The 16,835-nt window shown below is 34.6% G+C and overlaps 1 protein-coding gene across 1 annotated transcript; it reads right to left on the bottom strand.

Annotated features, from left to right (window-relative positions):
• Nucleotides 1–13,670: 13,670 nt before the first annotated feature.
• On the bottom strand, nucleotides 13,671–15,721 carry LOC128184700 (E3 ubiquitin-protein ligase TRIM71-like). Its single transcript, XM_052854272.1, has one exon. It carries the CDS (start codon nucleotides 15,689–15,691, stop codon nucleotides 14,009–14,011), a length of 1,683 nt encoding a protein of 560 aa, XP_052710232.1. The 5' UTR covers nucleotides 15,692–15,721; the 3' UTR covers nucleotides 13,671–14,008.
• Between the last annotated feature and the right edge of the window lie 1,114 nt (nucleotides 15,722–16,835).

Genomic DNA, 16,835 nt, shown 5'->3' with positions numbered 1-16,835 from the left:
GAGGCACTAATCAAATAATTTACTAATGTTTTGCAAAAAGATACTAGTGGATTAGCGATAAACTCTCTGAGTTTACATGGACTATAGTATAGGACAGATTTGATGTGAGAGATGACACGAAGCAAATTTATCTAAAATTCAAGCTTCCTTTTATCCCAACTAAAATATTTTGAAACCCTTCTCCCATAAGATTAAAAAACCAGAACGGAATAGAGGGGGTGAAAATATTTAATATCGAAGCCTCTTTTCGTTAAGAATTAAAAATCAAAGGGGATTCAACATTTTGCATTGAAAAATAGTTTGTATCTCCTCTCTTATAGGATATAAAAATCAGAAGGTTCACGATATATCGCAAACATAATTTGTTCAAAAGACATTCTACAGCAAGAATTGATCCTACATGTAAAAGGGACAATTTTTTTAAATCTCAAAATTCAATATTTGATTTGATGGTTCAATATTTCAAGCGATATTACTGTTGGATTCAAAATGATACACATATATGCAATATATATGCCACTAGCATTGCGTTCCTTGTGTGTGGGTTTCAAACGTACATGTACATATCCAGTGAAGGGGGCACATGTACTCTCTTACATATAGCGGTAAATATCACAACCTCTGAAACAAATCGGTAGTACATGTATCAAGGTTGCATATTGTTTGGAGCATTATCCTGTCTGAATATGTCCTGTTAAATATTAAGTAGGTGTATTATATGTTTCAGCTCTTGTATTTTGATGGAATTTCATAATGAGGACGGACTACTTTTAAAATTGAATTGAACTAGGAATTTTAATTAGCAATGGGCCCTTACATGTTTATCGGCTCCAAGAGGTATTAATGATCTTCCACATGATCTTTTTATAAAAGTTAAGATTAAATGCAATTTTTTTTTAGTTTTCTAGGTTTTCAAGGTATATCATACATACATGACATGTATATACACTGTATACCTGGTGGTGTATTCTGTCAAATGACCAGACAGGACATCAAACACAACCGCATTAACACTGGTATGATTTCATCAAAAGACGGATTTAATTCCTCTGTATAACTTATCTGACCAAATTTGGAATGCGTATGCATCTTTGCGATTTTCTTTCGACGTGTTAATCTAGCCGTCAATAGTTATTTTACGAGTGGGGATCGCATCAGCTTTTTATTTTGCTTATGCAAATTAAAGTGTGTGGTTGAGAGAATGTATAGATGTTCAGTTGAACGTGTGTAAAAGACTAGCATATGTTGAGTGTTTATGTAGCCGTTGAAGTCAAATTGAAAACAACAACAACAGGATTTAACGGGTTTTACTCTAACGATGTTTTTTAAAGGCTGAGTATCACATTTAATTGGAAAAAAAATAACGATGCTTCATGATATTTCATTAGAACAAGATATCGATGATCATGATATACATGATATACATGTATCAAGTTCTTATTACACTGTGTGTTAAGTTTCCCATAACTTTCTTTTCATTTAAAAGGAGAAAATGTTTACTATAACAATAACATTTCCTTTGTAACATATCTAACTGTCTAGCTCATAGGAAGGCATAAGCGTCGGAACCGAGGGGAGCCCACCTCCACTTTTTTTGCCAAGTTTGACATAACTATCAGGCACGTAGCATCAGGGATGGGCTAAAGTATCACAAATCTGCTCGCCTCCTCCACAGTTTTGGTAGCATGTAAGGAATAGAGGTAAAAATAAGGAAATTAAGAGTGATATTGAAAATGGCTGTTATTGTTGTACAACACCCCCCCCCCCACCCCCCACCCCCCACCCCCACACACGGATTAAAACTTTAATGATTTGGGGACACTTTTAAATTTAACTTTAACGTGTTAAAATATTTTTGCTTCTGATGAAAAGTCTAGCCCCCCCTTTCAATTTGTTTCCGACGCCACTGGAAAATTGAAGCAAATCTAATTTATTTTGTGTTATTTCTTATAAACTTTGTTGTTCAATGCTTTACAAATTCTGCTTAATCCTTATAACACTTGTGCTAAATACATACGGAAAATATCGAAGAAATCAATTAATAAATGTATCAATGTAATTAATCAACTCCGTTTGAATTACAATCCGTAAAACGCAATTATTCCCATATGTTTGATTTAGCTCACAATTCGTTCATCGTGCGAATTATTTGCCGTGCGCTCAAGCGCGTTCAACTTCCGCATTTTGTGCTGTTTGCTTTAATCGCGCTCACATACACCTGGTGTTAAAATACATGTATATTCTAATAAGTAAAATGTCGTCAATGTACTACAAAAATAACATCGTCGTGGATTGAATACAAAAGCTGGTAGCCCGTACAAGTCATTCCCCCATGCTTTTGTAAAGGTACCGACTGTCAACCACGCCTGTGAACACAGGTACACAGAACTAGACTATCAAAAATTGGGAATTTTCTTCGTTATTACATGTTACATTAAATTGTTTCTAATATATTTACATATACTTCATTGTTTATTCTAACCTATGAAACTTGCATTGGACATAAAAAGCGATAATTGCACTGGCGGAAATTGACCCTGACCAATACATGTATTACATCTGCGGCCCTATGCTCCCCAAGGAGCGAACAGGAATAAGTCAGTAAGTCAAGTCAGTCAATACATGTATTTTGCATAATTAAGAATTACAATAAGGAAAATTATTAAGACCAGGAAAGCGTGTAATTTTATTAACTCTGTTTTAATTTTTATGCCTATAATTGCGGCTAGTTTTCCCGATGCTATGGTATTTATTCTAATAATGATAGCACGTTTCTTAATCAATATAAAAAGGTTTGATATCTTAAGAAGGTATGGAAATAAGGCGAACACATTACCTACAGTGAATAAGATACTGTAAAACAAGATTATCAACGAACTGATAATTCTTTCAAAAATTCGCATTTAAGTTTGCGCTCAGTTCGCCCTTCACCGTATTCCAACAATGTTTCAAGAAGTCTTTAACGGTATGGAAAATTATCAAATCTTTGAGTTGTTCATAAATTTCAGAGATCGTTAAAATATTTGTTATTGAAGTTTTAAGTTGTGTGTGGGTTTGAGAAATTGAATTGATGATTGTGTTAATGGTGTTTAATTGAACGTGTGTAAAAGAAGGCTCATTTGAAAGTGTAACTTTATTTTCGAAATTTGCGCAGTCAGATGGATGTTCATGTACCTGGCAATAGTATGACCGAAATTTTATTCATTAAATCTAAAGCCCATATTTTTGCTAAAATCTGTAAATGAATGAAGACGATTGCGCTCCATGCACGGATCTAGAGGGGGGCCGGGGGAGGGGTCCGGACCCCCCCCCCCCCCCACCCGGGAAAAAGAAAAGTTATTAAATTTAGAATTATCGCAAATATGCCTTGGAACCCCCCCCCCCCCCCCCCGGAAAACACATATATGTTTTGGAAAGGCATCGGAAGCGGAAATATTAAGAGATATATTGAGAATTGCAGTTAAAGGTGTAGTCGGCACCCCCCCCCTCTCCCCCCACGGATTAGGAATTTCATGGTTAAGGGAATTTTTTTTTTTGCGGGGGGGGGGGGGGGGGGGTTATGAAATTTTATAGGTATACTACGTCCCCATCCCCTCCCACGGATTAGGAGGTTCATGATTTTGGGATTTAGTTGTTTTTTTTTGGCTTGATGAGTAGTGTAGCTCCCAACTTTCAATTCGGACCCCCCCCCCTCCCTTGAAAAATGTTCTTGATCCGCGCATGCGCTCAGTTCAGAGTCTGCATTCAATCGCCATTCATTATCACCGCTTTTCATATTCTGTTCAGTAATCGGTCACCGTTCGCTCTGCATTCGCTCATCGATACTCACCGTTCGCTCACAGCGCAAGTTGGAACGTGGAACATTTCACGGGATGTATACAGTACATAGGCGTCAGTACACCGAGGGAGGGGCTGGGGAGAGGGCTTACCCCCCCCCCCCTCCCCCCCCCAATCATTTTTTTGCAAAGTTATACCTAACCAGAACCAAAGACCATTTGTTTTGTTTGTCAAGATTTTTTTTATAGGTCTATCCTCCTTTCAATTTGCTTACGACGCCACTGTGGTAGATGCATTGCTCTTTGGTTCTTAACACAAAGTGGATTCAAACAATTGTTTAATCGATATTTAGCCTGAGATATTTCAAAATATGTCTTTTACTGGAATTGTGGGTTATTAGTGTTCAGTTGAACGTGTGTAAAAGAGGTGCTCATTTGGAAGTGGTAATTTGTCTCATAATTTACCCAAATCAACTTGGAATATTTAGATTTTGCATGTACCGGTAAACAATTCACAGTCTGGTATAGACAATGAAATAGATAATCCAGATTATAACTTAAATCAAAGGCTTTTTAATTAGATTGCATGCATTTAAACGATGTTTGGTTGAATGTGTGTAAACGTGGTGCTTTTTTGATAATTTACCCAATAATTTACCCAAGTCAAAGTCAAAATAGAAACATTTTGTATTTGCATTATATTCATATGCCTTAGATATGCTTTTTATAACGTGAGAAAATCTGAAAACGACTCACAGTCTAAAATGAGCAATCGATTGGATAAACCTGGATATGGCCGATTTTTTTTCATTAAAATCCAAAACCCATATTCTTGTTTAATTCCGTAAATAAAACAAAACAAAAAACAACTCAATGTTTTATCTCTTTTCTTGTTTTATTGCAGTCTAAGAATAATTCCCGAATTATTTTGAACAATTCGCTTGCATTCTGTGTGAAATAAAGGATTACTTTGCCGTGCGTTTGCGCTTAGTTCACGGTCTGACTTCGTTACCGTTTACCAACCGCTCATTAAATTCAGTTAAGCGTTTAAACATAGTGCTCACTGTAAGTTTAAAGTTTGTTCACTACTGCTTACAGCTCAAATGGGCAATTACAAGCTCATTAAATGTTTATTTACGGAACGGCCTTCGATATTTCGATATTTGGTTCAAAACTGAGCATCTATCGTTTCATATTTGATTGATACATTTATTAAATAAAATATCATCGATATTTAAAATGAAATATTATAATGGTAGGGAAAAATTTTGGAACGCTAATTCGTTCAATGAAAGTAGCGAGCTTAGTTTTGCTCCCCAATATCTTCAAACTCCATGTAAATCATCTAATCAATAATTACTTCAAATTTTTTAAGGCAACAAACATCATTTGATAAAAGTAGCAAGTAGCGAAATGTTCTTATTATTTTGTTTTAAAGATATTCAATATTGGATGATACATCTATCAAATGAAAAGCAAGTATGGCAAAAAACAAAATTGTCAATGATTTATTGGAGAGAATATTGACGCATTCTCATATGTAATATATGTAATGAGGCAGCGATTATTATCTGTTAACATGGTTACATTTGTTTGCATATATATAAAACGAATATTATCGGGCATCTTATGAGTTTGTGTGGAGCTTAAAGCAGTGGATTATATAGCTATCTAATTTGTGTCATGCAATTTCAATGATTTCATTGATGATGTTGAGGTGTTCAGTTGTGAGCGTGTACCTGAGGACTGTGTGTGAAGTGATCAGTTGATCGTGTGTAAAAGAGGTGCTCATTTGGAAGTGTAAATTTATTTTGTCATTTTTCCAAAGTTAATTGGGAATTTTGCATTATATTCACATGCATTGAGTATGCTAAGTCGACACACGATACCCAGTCTAATTTGAACAATTAAATAGATAATCCTGATTATTATTAAAGTCAGAAGTATTTTTATTACACTGCAAATAAATGGTGTTCAGTTGAACGTGCGTAAAAGTGATGCCCATTTGAAAGTGTAACTTTGTTCACAATTCACTCAAGTCTGAGTCAAAATATACACAGTTTGTATTAAATTTTGCAATTAAAGTAGCGAGTTTAGTATTTCTCCCCAATATCTTCAAATTCCATCTGAATCAACTAATCAAGAATTGCTTCATCTTTTTTTTAAGGCAACAAACATCATTTGATAAAAGTAGCGAAATGTTCTTAATATTTTGTTTTAAAGACATTCAATATTGGATGATACATCTATCAAATGAAAAAAAAAACCATACATGACAAAAACAAACATATGTCAATAATCTTTTGGAGAGGATAACTCATTCCCATATGTAATATATGTAATGATGCAGCGATATTTATCTGTTAACATGGTTACATGTGTTTGCATATAAAACGAATATTTTCGGGCATCTTATGAGTTTGTGTGGAGCTTAAAGCAGTAGATTATTTAGCTATATAATTTGTGTCAATGATTTCATTGATGATGAATAGATTTGATGTTGAGGTGTTCAGTTGTGAACGTGTACCTGAGGACTGTGTGTGAAGTGATCAGTTGATCGTGTGTAAAAGAGGTGCTTATTTGGAAGTGTAAATTTATTTTGTCATTTTCCCAAAGTTAATTGGGAACTTTGCATTATATTCACATGCATTGAGCATGGTTAAGTGGACACACGATACCCAGTCTAATTTGAAAATCTGAATGGATAATCCTTATTATTATAATGGTCAGAAGCATTTTAATTACACTGCAAATGAATGGTGTTCAGTTGAACGTGTGTAAAAGTGATGCCCATTTGAAAGTGTTACTTTTTTTACAATTCACTAAAGTCAAAGTCAACATAGGAATATTTTGTATTTGCATTACATCAATATATCACTTACTGTAATAAAAAAAACCCTGAGACTTAAAAAAAAACCATGAGGAAACCCCGAGTGACACTGAGAAAACCCTGAGAGACCCTGAGGTCGGCACTGAAAATACTGATGTAACCCTGAGAGACCCTGAGGTTTGCACTGAGGGTACTGAGAAAACCCTGAGAGACCCTGAGGTCGGCACTTAATACGAAAATTAAAAAAAAACCTTCATTATTAAACAATTGGCGTAATCATATTTAAAAATAAATATAAACATAAGTGACATTGCATTCATTTGGTATAAAAAAATTTTAATGATGCAATTGTATATGATCAGACTTTCTCATTTAAAAAGCATCCTTAATTAATTGTAAAGGGAAAATACAGAAACACAAAGGATGAGTATGTATTCTGTACTTATTGTATGTACATTGTATACTGGTTTAACATGCCAAAAGCAAGGGACCTCATATGTTTTAATTAAATAAATTTATCATTCAAAAATTTAAAAAAGTCGCTTACATTTAAAGTATTCTTCCGAAATGAAATAGTAGTCGGCCGTAAAATGTAATGTTTTTAAAATAAAAAAACATGTTCATTTTTATTCATTTAATTAATCATTTTAGTCGCCCTATCAGAACATAATTGACTAAAGAGCATTCATAGGTTCAATTACCGGTATTTCTAATTTGAAACAAGACAGTGTATATATCATATCGCATATTCTTGTACAGTATGGGAAAAAATAGATCGGTAAACTATTCTAATGCTTACACAGTAAAATGCTGTGAGGTTTTAAAAATAACTCCATGTATTAGTACTCTCTCTCTCTCTCTCTCTCTCTCTCTCTCTCTCTCTCTCTCTCTCTCGTAGGTAGAGAAAACGAAATAGAACTTCATTTACAAACCCGAATAAAATATGGAATAAACTGATCATGCTGATTTTGATCGCTATTACAATACATATTTCTAATTCCCGATTTTGAGCGATCACTTTATAAATGTAGTCCTTGTTCAAAATTCATATCCTTTACTATGATTTGATTTCAATGTAGACCCGGGCGAAATCACTTTTTATAGTAACATAAAATCTCAAACTCCTTTATTTTACGGTGTAATTCCGGTGAACCGTAATTCCCCGTCGTTTGCAGCTGTTTATTTTGATACTTCAAGACATATACATAGGTGGCCAATATTCAATCCTCGCCGCGGTCACTCTGTCGCGTGTATAGTCTGAGCCTTGTCTGTTATTTCCGAGGTTTTTCTTGATCCCAGACAAACAAAAGAATGTGTTCTGTACTGATACACAAAGGAGACAATACAAGGTATATCACACACAGTACTTTTTATCATGGACTTCGAATCAGAGACAAGACAATCAATGATCAGTAAAAATTGAAATACACGATTTTAAACACTGGCAATATTACCGCATGCTACATTTAGAAGTACTAAACATATATAAAGTATTTGTACATGAGAGAGAGAGAGAGAGAGAGAGAGAGAGAGAGAGAGAGAGAGAGAGAGAGAGCTTTGGAAGGTACTTCGTATTGGGGCGGCGAATTATTTAGTCGAAAACCGGGGGGGGGGGGGGGGGGGGGGGTGAACCGGATTTGACTTGAAATGAAGAATTTTTACGATGTGTCTAATTTTTTGATTTAATGTTACATTGTATTATTGACACTTATTTGTATTGATGGTACTATAAGAAACAAAAGCAAAATCATTGCACTTCAGGTTTGTTTTAATGACACACACATTTCATTAGAGGAATTTTTAAAATATATATATAGACATCAATTTTGATTCAACTTATCAATCTCTTTTGTGCATCGTAAACATTCAAAATTGGATATCTGTGATTCCCGTGCTATGTTAAGATTGAATTATTTAACTGGTCCCTTACTTAAAATTATTAATACAAGACAGACAGACCTCGGAATTTCCTTTCCCTGCCTCGGCATTTCCGGTAACAAGAAATATCAAAATTCAATCGGCTGGAAAATATTTCTAAATTCGGAAAGTTCAACAATTTGAAATTGAATTTTTGCTTGCATAATGTTTGAAGGGGGGGGGGACCTTATATAAAAAATCTTGACAATATGGAGAATAATGCAAATTTTCAAAATCGTGAAAATTATATGTATTGCTATATATGGGAGGGGGCGTATTTATCAATTTATAGCACATTTTCATTGTTAATTTCTTTCAATTTACTTTAATTTCTTACGTGCTCCCAAAAAGAGGAGGGGACTCCATGTGCATGTTGATTCATATGTAATCCAAATTATTTTTGAGAGATAATCGATGCTACGTGCCTGGGATGTACGTGTTTAAGTCTGTATATGTATGAGTAATAGAAAAAATTATACTCAAATTTGTAAACTAAGTGGGTAGAATGAAGCAATGTTTAAAACTTACTACAATAGAGATTTTCTTTGACATTACACTTCATTAACATCTTTCTTAGACTGAAATTGACACATATACAATCCTGCAGTAGGTAGTTCACACCATCTATAAAATTCAGTTTGTTTTATCTGCTGTGATATAGACGAGTCAGACAGTTCTTGACTTTGACTACGTGTCAAACCAACGAACGGTTATCTTTACAATCATTGAAATACCGGACACGGGTATAAGTGTGTTTTTTTTTATAATTAAAAGTTGGTTTAACTTTGTCAATTAAAAGAACTCTCATAAGAACGATCATGAGACTGTTGCTCAACGTGAATATGTAATCTCGCAACGTTTTACTATCAATGCAAGATTTTTGGTTTTAGTTTACATGCTTTGCCACTAGTACGTACAAGATACAGTGTTATTTTCGCACCGGGATATTTTCGCTTCTACTTACGGGTTTGCCTTGCCTTGCATTCGCCCCAACAATGTTGTTGTAAAATAGAGATGATATGAGACATTAGAATTTGCCAAGTTTTAATCCGCTTACTGACAAAAAGAGCAAAATGAGCGAAAATAAAACTGAGGCGAATAGTTCCCCTTATACAGTTTTAGGACACAATTAACCTTGGTTTTGGCTGTTGCTTTTCTAATCTTATCGGGCGGTATCTTGTCTTGCATTCAACTATCCCTACTGACGGGTATCGGAAATTGGCGGTATACAGTAGATATCCCCTCTGACTCGTACGAGAATTCGTATGATGATACGCATGATCGGACGAGCGTCGTTCGCCCTATGGCATTGCTGCACGTTCAATCGTCTGATCATTTGGTCTTTCATGCGATCCTTTCGCATTATCTTAAACACTCGCTTTCATTGTACAACACTTGCATATAGACGCAATATATATCGCAAGATTCAATGCATTTATGTCGCACAACGGTCGCTCCGAATCGTTCGAATTTCATAGAGTACTTTTTCATATGCGATTAGTTTGGCAACAGTTTGCTAACTATATCTATTTTTTCGGTCGCTTGAATATTTTGTCGCTTCAGCTCGTGCGCCAACTGTGAAAAGGGCTTTAATTAATTTTGAAGGTTTAATTTTTAGGGGCTTTACAGGTATACGGAATGGCCATCAATGTTCTATTCATTTTCTTTATTTTTCCATATTAGATTGATACATTTGTTTAATTTTTTCATTGATATTTAAATTGAGATATTAATATGCAAATGTTTTTAAAAAGTTACATAATATGGTAAATGAAAGTGAATTCTATCATGTATCAAATTCTTTGTGAAAAGAGACAAATGTTTATATACAGATGTTGCTAATGAAAAAGAAATACATTTTCTAAGACTACATGTAATTAGGGAGCATGAACGAGTACACATACATATCGTCTGCTCTTAATGTTGTTAATGCAATATTTGACTTTCCAAGAAGCGCAGTTGACAATGCACTTGCTAATCACTGCTGCGACCTGAGTTCGATCCCCATGATCGACAGTGTTTGGATGTGAAAGGGTATGGCGGTCGCCCGCTTGGACACGTGGGTTTTCTCTGGGCACTCCGGCTTCCTCCCACGTCAATTACCCGCTCGCGCTTACATCCGTGCCAACAAATAATAATATAAGTTGTAAATCAATTGTTGTAAAATAAATAAAGTTCATTTTAATGCAATACTCTGGAATATATGTGATATAGAGATTTTGGACGCGTTTTAATGGGGTGTTCAATTGATTGGGTGTATATGGATTTGTGGAGTTGTATTGAAAGTGTGTATAAAGATGTTCACTTGAACGTGTGTTTAAGAGGTGTTCAATTGGATGTGTAAATCGAGTGTTTATTTAGCTAGCGCCAAGTCAAGGTAAAGAAAAGTAAAAATAGAAGAAATTGCAACCGATCATGACAATCCTGAAACAAAAATGAGTTCAATGGTGTTTTTCGTTTTTAATTTGAGTGAGTACAAATGATAGTGTCAATTTGGAGGGTGGGGAATGCAGGTGTTGGATTGGCACCGCTTACACGTATGTGTGTGTGTGTGTGTGTGTGTGTGTGTGTGTGTGTGTGTGTGTGTGTGTGTGTGTGTGTGTGTGTGTGTGTGTGTGTGTGTGTGTGTGTGTGTGTGTGTGTGTGTGTGTGTGTGTGTGTGTGTGTGTGTGTGTGTGTGTGTGTGTGTGTGTGTGTGTGACTGAATGTCTTTTCTGTATGTTTGTTCCTTGAAAAAGAAATAAATTATTAAAAAAAAAAAATCTTATATCGTTTATTTGTACCACGTGGAATTTGACACATGCTGAAAACTACAAGATCTTCTCCCGAATGCGGTCATGATGGAATAAGAAATAAAAGGGAGTCTCTTAACGGAACACGTTATCACTTTCTTGATAAATTATAAATGGTTAACCAATTAATTTCAGTGTATTTTAAAGACATAAATATGTCAAATAAACTCTCAATGGGCCTCACTAACGAAATAAATTTAGTTTGTAGCAACTCCTGTGATGATAATCTAAAGAAAACGCAAAATGCATACTTAGAAAATAATACTTCTGTTTTAAAAACTTGGTTTAAAAACAAATATTACATGGAAGTAAAAAAGACATATTTTCTATCCACAAAGTCCAGGAGAATCTTCGCGAGCCTTTCATATGTTCTGTTTATAGTAAATACGCATGCGTAAAAGTATAAAAGGCGGGACCCCGTAACTCATTGCAATGTATATATTTAAGGATCATAAACAACAAGAAATCATATTGACGCAAGCGTCAAAAGGGCCGCAAAAAATATAATTGTTGTATGAATCATTGGTTGTTTACATAAGCACACACCACTAAGAAGAAAAATAAGAGTTGGTTGTACTAATTTTAATGGTAATTTTTAATATACTTTCAGCAACTTGTTTTGAAGTTTAAAATTTTACTATTCTCTTGGAGATTATGTATTGCAAATCATTTTGTTTTTTTTTTTGTTGTTGCATCGTATTGAATAAAAACTGAATGCATTAGTTTATATGATTTCAAGGGACCACGTGATAAAATAGAAATGGATAAGTTCAATTTTCCAGTCAATTCAAATTTTCATTTCGGTCATGTTTTTGCGTAACTAATTGATGTGGGCGTCATTTCATGATATTTTCTACCACATTTTACATGGAAATATAATAAATACACACACAAAGTCATTTCACTTGACACGGCTCATAGAAATTCAAATATATAATTTATATAAAATTTAATGACATTCAGGTCTTTAATATTTCAGGTTTTTAGTATGCCCCGCATACCGCTCCCAATACATTGTTTTGAAAAGAATGAAGAACTCCGAAATTTTCCGAATAGATTATAGTCTCGATAAAAACGCACCAAACACGACAATTCACTAAGTATGACCTATTTTTCATTTACGAGTAAAACAAAAAATGTGTGATATTTTTTAAAAGGCATAACACATATTTCTACATGCAAATTTACTTTTAATTCATATAAAAATAAGCATGATATTAATTCTATCAAAAAAAGAAGTATCCCGCAGAAACGCAGTAACAATATCTAAATGTATATCAAATAACGGACCGCCAATTACTAATTTTAATGAAATAATCAAATTGATATAATGGAGAAATTTGTAATTTTCCGATATTTTATACATTTGTGAGTAGTACAAAAATACGGAACCCGATCGGAAAATTTTTGGTTGGAAAAAGTTGGTTGTTATTAACAAGATGCGTCCTTCCGTCGCTTTAAGGAGAACAATTTCGAAAAAAAAAATTCGGAGACAGTACATACATAAATTAACAAAGAAATCTGGTTCAACATAGTTAAGCTTTATATCATATTAATTAATTTGAATAATGGTTAATTCCCGCGCTTGCTCGGGATATTATCCAGTATAAAAACGTGCAATCTTATTATTTCCATTAAGGACGTTGGATCCTGCGATCAAAAGTCGTTAAGTTTTTTTTTTAAAAATGTACACACATAGATTAACCAAAATATTCAAAATAAAATTGTGGAGTCTATACGCTTCTTTCGGTGCTACGGTGTATTTAATGTGACCTTTCTGCACTGAAAGTGCAAATTGCACATAAATCATTTTAATCTCTGTTACTTTTTAAACCGAAAGAACCATGCCATCAAATACAATTTTATAGTATTTTATAGTATTTAAAATAAATAAAATTAAATTGAAAAAAAACAAAAAGTTTGAAATTTTATCACCTAATTGATACTTTGACCTTTTTGCACTGATAAAACACTATTTTAGCCATTAACAGTTCAACATGCAATAAAATTATTAAAAAGTCTCGAACTTTTTTCTCAAATTAAATAAGACTTGTCAGAAAAGTCTTTTAAATTCAGAAAATAAAACCAAAAGTATGGGTCTATGATGCGATATGGCATGAAATAAGCTGATTTTAGGCAAAAATTGGAATTCATTTTTCCTTGAATTTTATGCTTTATCAGTTTAATATGCCAATATATGTCGATAGAAATATTGAAAAACTGTAAAAATTGTAAACATGTATTTCGGACAACTTGAAGATATACAAATGCAAAAACTATCTGGAAATTTGGTCTGTACTGAAAATAAGGAAGCTTAAGTTACGGTTCTCTAAAACAACTAAGTTATGAAAAATGTTTATTTTCTTCTTTAAAAAAAACCTTCCACCACAAAATATAGTCCCTTACAAAAGTCTATAAATCTTCACTCTTTCCTTCAAAATAGTTTATTTGGCATTATAAAATATGAATTATCAAGAAGTATTTATAAATGATGCATAATTTTCAGACTCGAGGTAACCCAAAATGGCTACCCACAAACAGAGGAACGAACCTCTTTAAATACACATACTAGAAGATACATATGTACATTTTAGATATCAACCATCTATATTATATTATTTTATAAATAAAAACAGCTTGTAAACAAATAATTTCGTCAATGCAGTCACTTTTTTTTATTAATTATTATTTGTTTAAACATATTGAATTTTTTTCACTTTACCCGTGTCCCTCTCTGGCACAAACAGGTTGTCTCTGGTGTCCACACATAAACCGTATGGGAGTTTTAAATCACAGTTGTCAATGTAGCGGAGGAACTGTCCGTCTTGATCCAGAATGTGGATAAAGTCATTGTTACGGTCTGCTGTCAGGATCCGACTTTGGCTGTCTGTGGTGATGCCAACTGGTTTTAATGATTTCTTTGAAATAGAGGGAGGACCAGTGTATATGAACCGGAGTTTCCCAGCCTGATTGACTACCACTACTGCACCGGCTTTAAAGTCAGCTACACAGATATCAAGATTATTGTTTTCACTGATGTGTTTAGGATAAATAATTTGATCAGAGAAATCTGAGGAATAAAGAGGTTGTCCTTTGTCATTGTATTGAATCGTTTGCTTCTCTGTTGAGCCAGAATAACGCACAACTTTTGATTGTTTCCTATCATCAGTGATCATGACAACCAGGAGGTCACCAGAGGAGGTACTACAGACATAGCCAGGTATCCACCCCCGTAGTCTGATCACTGTCTGTATCTGTGTATTCTTCACTATGTTCACAGATCTATCATCGGGATCAGTATAAACTAGTTCACCACTCTGTGTCACTGATATGTCATCTGGCCCGTTCCTTGACTTGGTTTTGATGGACTTCACTAGTTTACTGTGGATGTTGTAGAGTCTCATCATGTTGTCCTCACCACACGTCCATACTTCATCATCACTCAGACAGGACACACCGCGTAATCTATTAGATTCTCCATAATTTGTGTTTATATCTGTGATGATCCGTGGTACATTAATAAGCGGTCTGCCCGGGGGAGAGGACTCAGCACCGGGAGAATCCATTGCGTAATCATGTTCTTTTGTTTTAATAGATAACGCTGACAGAGAACCAATCTGCTGATAAATCTGTTCTTTGTTAATCTTCTGAGGGATGAATCTTGGTAAGGAAACTGTTAGTTTAGGAGGCAATCTTCTGAATTCAGCAACCCTGGAGTTGTAGGCAGAGACAAGGCTGACATCATTGGAGTTGAGTGATTTCTTCAGATCAGCAATGCTCTGTTCAATTTCAGAAATACTGTATTTGATTTCATTTTCCTGCTTATCAAGGACTACCAGGTGTTTGGATTCCATTTCATTCACGTCAGATTTCATTTTCTTGATGGCAATGTCTATTTCTCTGTGCAAATCTTCTCCATGTTCGTCTAGAGCTGTTGTTAATTTTTTGGAGTTTTGATGCAGATCAGCTTTCTGAACTGGGATATTAGATACAATCTCTTGGTATTTAGGATAAATCAATTTCTCTAATTCATCTAAATCTCTCTGTAGTACATCTTTCTTGCTTTGAAGGGTTTTTAAAATTTCAACTTGTTTGTGTCCTATATGTTCACCTGAGGAGACACACTGCACACAAATAGGAATGTTACATTGTTCGCAATAAAGTTCACACAATTTTTTAGAATGTTTGGAACATTCAGGTGCGAATCCCCGCTTTTTGAATGTTACCACTTTGTGATCTTTGGATTCATCAGAGAGATGTTCCCCCACACAGGCTTTACACAGATGTATATGACAAATGTCACAGTACATAGGGGGGCCCGGGGTCTCACAGAGATGACACCGTAACACATCCTGGGCCCAAGTACGGCGGTCCATGATCAGACACCTTGATAGATTTGTTTAGCGAATTCTGAAGAAAAATAATAACTCATCAGGTTAAATAAAATAATTTTTTCAATATCAACATCAACCGATATTATTGTTAAGAAAATAAACCCAAATGAACTTTAGGAAGTTAAAAAAACCAGTATACGTTCTTTATTATGACCTTTAAATAGTCTAAAATTCTTTGCTCATTTTTTATGACCTTATTTACAGTGTAGCGTTAGACATAAAACAGAAAATTTCCCCGATAAAATCTACAAACAAATGTTGTATATATAACTCATTGATCAACCACAAACCTTGACTCTCCAACATGGCAGTACATGTATTTCTACTTCCTGGTTTGTACGTTTGCTAACTATGGCGGTGTGACGCGCTCTTCCAATCGCAACTTCTCGGGCATTTCCGAGCTTGCCGGAAAGGCCCGAGAAGTTGCGATTGGCGCTTTTCCTGTCCGTGTAATCATCACGTGATAAAATGCAGTGATATAAGGTTTGTAAGTTTGTCATATCAGAAACAGTCCTCTGGCGAAAGTTAGTGTCTTAGGTTTTACATACATATACATGTATATTTAACCCCCCCCCCCCAAAAAAAAAAAAAAAAAAAAACAACAAAAAAACCCGACAAGAAACCGATAATGAAAAAACTTTCTCTTACTGTCACAAGTGTGAAAGAACATTTTTAAAAAGTTAAGATAGTTTCTGGATTGGAAAGCTGCTGGAGTATATATTATGATTGATTATTACTTTTCCAAGTTTCTGAAAAAAGAACGATCTACTCTGATAATGATGAGATGAGTTACATGTAATAGTAGTGGTTCAATTTGAGAAATGAAATTATACACATGCGCGGATCTAGAGATGGGGGGAGGGGGTCTAGACCCCCCCCCCCCCCCCCCGGAAAATAAAAAATTAAATTTACAGTAAATATATCATGCGCGGATCCAGAATTTTTCTCCAGGGAAGTTTCAAGAGAGAATATAGTTTGCTTATAAGAGGGAATCCATGAAAAGTACATACGTATCGCCTCAGGTGATTTTTTAGTGTTTGTGTTTGAGGCCTATGATTGGTAATTTATTATGTGGTTTTAATGAGTCTGAAGTTTCCGATGGGTTCCGGACTCTTCCCTCCCCCCC

Source organism: Crassostrea angulata, chromosome 5, assembly GCF_025612915.1.
Source record: "Crassostrea angulata isolate pt1a10 chromosome 5, ASM2561291v2, whole genome shotgun sequence".
Lineage (NCBI taxonomy): Eukaryota > Metazoa > Mollusca > Bivalvia > Ostreida > Ostreidae > Magallana > Magallana angulata.
Note: the sequence above shows the minus strand (reverse complement) of the source record. Positions and strands in the feature narration are given on the sequence as shown.

What these genes read in the sequence shown, in the direction of transcription:
- LOC128184700 (XM_052854272.1), bottom strand. Translation starts at nt 15,691, where the DNA reads ATGGACCGCCGTACTTGGGCCCAGGATGTGTTACGGTGTCATCTCTGT.